The sequence below is a fragment of the Sinocyclocheilus rhinocerous genome, unplaced genomic scaffold (genome assembly GCF_001515625.1).
Source record: "Sinocyclocheilus rhinocerous isolate Xijiao unplaced genomic scaffold, SAMN03320098_v1.1 scaffold257, whole genome shotgun sequence".
NCBI classification, from domain to species: domain Eukaryota; kingdom Metazoa; phylum Chordata; class Actinopteri; order Cypriniformes; family Cyprinidae; genus Sinocyclocheilus; species Sinocyclocheilus rhinocerous.
The window spans coordinates 839,064-846,059 of NW_015634026.1; the positions used below are offsets into that span (position 1 = coordinate 839,064).

At 36.4% G+C, this 6,996-nt stretch overlaps 1 protein-coding gene across 1 annotated transcript in view; it reads left to right on the plus strand.

Moving 5' to 3' along the window:
- Positions 1 to 6,996, plus strand: part of LOC107745216 (roundabout homolog 1-like) — a 270,426-nt gene that overhangs the window by 108,793 nt on the left and 154,637 nt on the right. The window contains exon 3 of the mRNA XM_016559072.1: positions 2,212 to 2,538. Within this exon, the coding sequence (XP_016414558.1) occupies positions 2,212 to 2,538 (327 nt within the window). The remainder of the gene's footprint in view (positions 1 to 2,211; positions 2,539 to 6,996) is intronic.

The following is a 6,996-nucleotide window of genomic DNA, read 5'->3' on the forward strand; positions in this document are numbered from 1 at the left end:
TCAAACACACACACACACACACACACACACACACACACACACACACACATAAACCCAGACATCCACGGAGCTGTCTGATGTGTGTCTCTCTGTAATGCTTCTTATCTCCTCCAAACACCCCCTCATCCCTAACTTTACAACCCTCTCATTTCACGTCTTTGATCAAAGTGGCGCACCACTGAAATGACAGTGGCTTGGTTTAAGCACAGGTCTGTGGCAGTCCAAAGAACAGAGAGATTCCAGTAATGAAGGGCTTGGTTCTCTCCCAGAGCTTTTGTGATTGTCAAAGCCACACCAATATGTTCGTAGGAAGTTACCAACACCTGCTCCAGGAATTACAAGAAATTTCAAGGAATGGTTCATTTTATCATTTATTCACCCTTATGTTCTATTTATTCCAAACCATTGTGTATTTCTTTCTTCTTTGAAAGGTGTTCGTGATGCTCTTTTCCATACAGTGAATGGAAGCTAATGGTGACCAACTTTTCAACATTTAAGAGAAGCTTAAATTAAGAAAATCTGCACATATACACTGAGAAAAATTTGGTGTTGAAACCATTTTCACTAAGAAATTGCTAGTAAATTTCATGACGAATTAGCACATACAAAGCTATAATACAGTTTCCAAAGAGTCATATTTTGTGCCACTTTTTTTCTTATTGGAGGTCAGTGTTTCCCAAAGACTTGCACTCTATTTGTGGTGGCATAGATGTGCAAATTGATTCTCTGCCAGCAGGAGGCGCTTTTAGAGCGGGAGAGATAGCAGTTTCCCCTGTAACGCTGTACACAAAGCAGCGCTGAGCTCACAAACGCTGCTTTATCAGGCATTACAGGCAAGATGAAATGAAAATGACAGCGAAAATTTTTTAAAGACAGTCGTATTTATTTCCTTCAGAAATACAGTGAAATAAAAACACCCATGCCGCGTTTTGATTTTGAAACGTGCAGCGCTCATGTTTATTCAACGAAGTAAAAGCCTTTTGAAAAATATATTTGTGGCGGTCAGTTTTGATATTGTGGCGGGCCGCCACAAATAAATCAATGTATGGGAAACACTGGAGTTCAACAAGCTCTGGTCACATTCACTTCATTGTATGGAAAACATTTTTCTCCTCAGAAGAAAGAAAATCATACAGGTGAGGGTGAGCATATGGTGACTGAAAATTCATTTTGGGGTCAGCTAGTCCTTTAAATAACTGTGTTGTAATGCATCGCCATGACATCATGTGCTTAGTTCAGCCGGTGTCTCCTGTAGCCAAAGTCATCAGAAAATATCGGGATACATCCATCTGGATCTAGTCAGCGGTGCAATTTATTTGTATTGAATTTGCATTAGGATACAAAACAGAATCTCATCTGACCTGAAGCTCATTGGAAAATTGATCGTCATTAATATTGCTTGAATATTGATTGTGCTCGTACATCAGAACAGCATAATTGAGCGAGCGTTGGAAACTTGGAAGCTGTCTATCCATTCGATTCCTGAATCATGTTTTAAAATTTATACCACAGTGTTATTTATTTCTTGATTGTGATTGGCTGATCTATCTATCCATCCATCCATCTATCTATCTATCTATCTATCTATCTATCTATCTATCTATCTATCTATCTATCTATCTATCTATCTATCTATCTATCTATCTATCTATCTATCTATCTATCTATCTATCTATCTATCTATCTATCTATCTATCTATCTATCTATCTATCTATCTATCTATCTATCTATCTATCCATCCATCCGTCCGTCCGTCCGTCCGTCAGTCTGTTAGTCTGTCTGTCTGTCTGTCTATCTAATCTTTTATATACTTGATATATAATTTAAATATAAATTATATATACACACTTTATAGTATGTATATAGAGAAAAGAGAATTGTGTATTAATTTAATTTATACCAGTGTTATTGATTTCTTGATTGTTATTGGCTGATATAGTATATAATATATTTAATATATTTCTGTTTTTTAAATAATAATAATAATAATAAAATATTCTTCTTATTATTAATATTATTATGATTGTTGATGATAATATTGCAACAATTTTGCATGTTTAATGTTTAATATTGGATTGAAATATTGGATTATAATATTTTATATCAAGTACATTTCCATTTTCTTAATATAATCTTTTTTCTAAATAAAATGATATTAGGAAAAACTCGTGTTAAATGTTATTTAATCAAACATCTCACTTTTTTCCCAGGATCCCGTCTGCGGCAGGAAGACTACGCACCCCGCATTGTGGAACACCCCTCTGACCTGATCGTATCCAAGGGCGAACCGGCCACCCTAAACTGCAAGGCGGAGGGGCGACCCACCCCCACTGTGGAGTGGTACAAGGATGGAGAGCGTGTGGAAACGGACCGGGACAACCCTCGATCCCACCGCATGCTCCTGCCCAGCGGCTCGCTCTTCTTCCTGCGTATCGTACACGGCCGTCGCAGCAAACCCGACGAAGGCTCCTACGTTTGCGTGGCCCGTAACTACCTGGGAGAAGCGGTTAGCCACAACGCCTCACTGGAAGTAGCTAGTAAGTGCTCGGCTGGTTTCTTATCACGCTGGGTTCTTGTGGTTTATGGGTGTCTACATATAGCATGCAATATTAAGAGTTCAGATGTGTTTGGTTAACGTAGGCTTAGCGGTTCAGTTCCGAATGATTCGTATCGTCTTCCAGGAGCGGTTTGAAAACAGGCCAGTCTTAATTTGGCTTTGTGTTTGTGACTTTCCTGGCCTGGAACTGAATATAAGAGAGCCTGTCGCCTCTCCAGCTGAATAGAAAGCGTTTCCAGTTTCCTCTTGGGTCTCTGGGTCTCAATGGACTCAGTGGGTCGGATAATCTCGCTGGAGATGGGCAGGATGTGATTGTGCCACTGGACCTGCATGCTGTTCCTGATGGAGGAAACGGGCCAGACGGCCTGAAGAGAACAGAATAGGTCTTAGTAGGTGGCCGTGAGCTATAAAAACCATAAATGGACTCAAAACAGTTTATGATATTTACAGTAGAGATCACAAGAAAGCGGTTACCTTTATCTGTTATGCTTTATTGATGTGTGCTGTATCTCTTTGTCCGATTGGCATTTGTAGTTTTTTCTTTTTTCATTTGATTCGAGGAGTTGTGCATCAACGGGGTCGATTTTTATTCTTTTTTAAAAAGGATTCACAAAACCGTTTTTGTGTACAGGCTCAAAGCAGATACTTTAAATGGGCTTATTACTTAAATCTTGTGGTTTTCAGCGATTCTCCTTGGCCTCGGACGTGATATGCATTACATACCATCTCTCTTTAAGCTTGAAAGGACTGATCTCGAATATCAACCGCTTTTCAAGTATGCCTAGGAGCTGTCACCAACCCTCTTGTTGTAATCGAATCGAGACCGTGCTGGACCCGGAGGGGGGCGAGTTGCTCGTGTAGTGTGTACCAATGGCATGTCTTACTCACTCTTAAGATCTGCTATTAAAAACTGGCCTTACCCTTATAGTAATGTACTGTAGTTCTTGCCTACATTTAAAAATCTATTAATTATTAAGTATTTATATATATATATTTTGAATTTTATATAATACATGCAATTTAATATATCATTAAATGTGATTTTGATAATACTTTTTTCAGAGGATTATTATTTTACTCCGAATTGTGTTTTTTTATTGTTTTAAAAATAAAGTTACACTATTTACTGAGAGTTATTCTTAAGAATCTATTTGGGCAATGGGGTAAGAAAAATAAACTGAATTCAAGTTATATTTTCTGAAAAGATTTTTAATAGAGAGTTTTTAAAGCGTTTTTATATCTTGCAAAATTTTACGTCTGAATTCAATGTATCTTGTTTTCCAGTAAGTAGCTTAAAAAAAAAAATAAAAAATAAAAAAATATATATATATATATATATGGTAGTATAAGTATAGATTAGCTAAAATTGACTGAGAGTTATCTACTAAATTTACTGAGAGTTATTCTTAAAAATGTATTTGGGCAACAGAGTTAGAAAAATAACCTGAATTCAAGTTATGTTCTCTGAAAAGAAGTTTTGATATCTTGCAAAATTTTGCTTCTGAAGTAAATTTTTGTAGTAAATATCTAGTATAAAAAAACGTGAAACATTAAGAAGAAAAGATCTAGCAATTTGAAATATAGTAATTGTTGTTTAACTGTGAACACCAACCAAAACTACAATTTAAATTTTTTTTTTTTAAATTAACTAAAAATAAACTAAAAATAAACTAAAAATAAAAAATATTAAATAAATTTACTTAATCTTATTACTTAGGCCTATTATATATATATATATATATATATATATATATATATTCTTTGGACCTCCAAATATTTAACCATTGAGCCAAAATACCATGGTTAATACAGTTAGCGTTACTAGTGTTTTTGTAAGCTCCTGTAGGCCAGTGCTGGTCAAACAGAAACATAAATTTGTATATGTTGAAGTTGGTGGGAAAATGATGTGAGCTCAGAGACAAAAAAGTGAGAAAATATCATGCGGTATATCAAGCAGTGGGTGACTGTAACTGTATGTTATTTGTTCTGGAGGCCTTCTTTTTTCTTTTTTTCTTTTTTGCAAGAATGAAAACAAGAGGTTTGGCGGGCGGGCGGGCGACTTGGCCCGACATGAGGAAAAGCTTGGGCTGTTTGGCCGCAAACCCTTCGGGCTGCTTATTCTGAATAAGGTTCAAACAGGACCATAATGACACAGTGGCAAAGCTCAAAACCCTCACTGCCTGTCCGCTCCCTCCGCCCCCCTGCCCCGCCGCCACGCATGTAATTACCCCATTCAGGCAACCATGATGGAAACCTGCGACAGGAAGGTAGTAGAATTCCTGCCTAAACTCCCCTTTTCCATCCAAAACTAGACAGTCAGTGTCGGAGGCAGAGAGAAATCTATCACTTCTCGGATATCAACACTCACCTACTTATTCAGACTGACACCAGGAATGTCAGACCTGCTGTTTGCCAAGAAAACCGCCAAAAAGGAAGTTAAGACCTCAAAATGTGTTTGCTCTGCCTAGCCTGCTCTTACAAGAACACTGTGTACACAATCTTTCCTTTTTCTAAAGTTATTTTAATAATCCCGCTTTTACGATCGCCCAATACCCGGCGGACTGTAAATCTAATCTGAATTTCAACAAGCCGTGTTTGGCCAGGCAACGACGCTTAGCACAGATCTGTTGCAGGTTTATTATTAACTTCACGTACAGTAGAGGCTCTGTGCAACGCGCTGAGGTAAAATGGGTCAATCCGGACATTCGTTCTGCTTTGTATGCCCTGTGTATGTCCCTAAAGTTGGATTTTGCCCCTTTTCCTTTCAGTATAAAACTCAGAGGCTTATAATGCTTCATGTGTCACGCTTTGTTAGAGTATAATGACTCGCACAGGAACAAAGAATGAGAGAGAGGAATGTAAGAAAAGATGGGACTGGCTTTATCCGTAAGAGCTCACTGTTGACCCCGATGGCTCCGGGCCACGCGTTGCGTAATGCGTAGTATCAGGCTGCGTCTTTAAGGATGACAGACGTGTCTGTTGCAGGTTTTCTCGCACTCTAAAAACAGCTGTAAAATGGCAATCAAAGAAAAGGGAGTTTAAGGACCCGCATAAATGACAATGTGAGATTGTTAAAAGATTGATGGGCGGTTATGTGCCTTTTTATTGTTACGACTACTTACAGTGTGAAACAGGTTCGATTAGTTGGGGTTGTAACTTTACTTAATAAGTATTTTTACTGGGTTTCCAGTTTAAAAATGCTTAAAATTGATTAAAAGTGACAGTGAAGACATTTATTATAATGTAGACAAAAAATTGTTCAAAAATCGTTTTGGATTTTTCAGTTTATTAACAAATACAAAAATAAAGGGTTATACAAAAATATTAAGCAGCACAACTGTTTTCAGTATTGATAATAAAAAGAAATGTTCTTGAGTAGCAAACCAGCATATTAGAATGATTTCTGAAGGATCGTGTGACACTGAAGACTGCAGTAATGATGCTGAAAATTCAGCTTTGCATCACAGGAATAAATTACATTTTAAAAATATATTCAAATAGAACACAGTTATTTTAAATTGCAATACAATTTCAGAATTTTTGTGTTTTTACTGTATTTTTGATCAAATAAATGCAGCCTTGGTGAGCAGAAGAGACTTATTTCAAAAACATAAAAAAACCTTACCATTCCAAACTTTTGAACAGTAGTCTATCTTGTAGGGATTTCTCTCTCTCTCTTTCTCTCTTTTAAAAAAATTTTTTTTTTTAGATATTTTAACTGGAAAATAAGTAAAAAAAAAGACTAGTTCAATTAGTAAGAAGTCACATTTTTGCAGGGTGAGAGTCATAAAAGCTAAACGTTTTCTCAAAACTCTCACTTTTTTACCTGTAATACTTCTGAGAAGTCAGCTTTGTCCTTTATTAGCATGCTAAATAACTGCAGCATGTGGAAAGCCTCTAATTATAGTGTACTCTTCCAGTTCTTGGGCTGCGGTGGGAATGTGGATCAGTACGCCAGACCCCGATAACCCCGTCAGGCGCTCTCTAGTCTTGGGCTAAGAGAGACTTATTAATCCGGTAAATCATTAATCATTAAATCATCTAATTACATCATCTAATTTTTGTGTTTAAAACTATTTATCCCGAAGTTTTTCATTCCCAATCTGATGCTGAAGTTAGGTTTGATTACTGGTTGAAAGAAAGTCAGTTTCTGCAGTGCTATATTCAAAATTATGTGGACTGGGCGATATAGCTAAAAAATGTATCAACAATATAATGTTTCATATCGTTCAGTATCGATAATTATTGACATTTTTATAACCTTTTGTAAAACAAAGAGCAATAGAAAAAAATGTTTAAATTTAACCACTGTATTTTTAAATTAACACAATTTATTGAGACAAACAACAAATATTTTTTGTTTTAACAGTCAAACACACAATACAAATTAAACAAATATCTAATTTCTAATGTTTTATATGCAGATTAAATAGGTCTT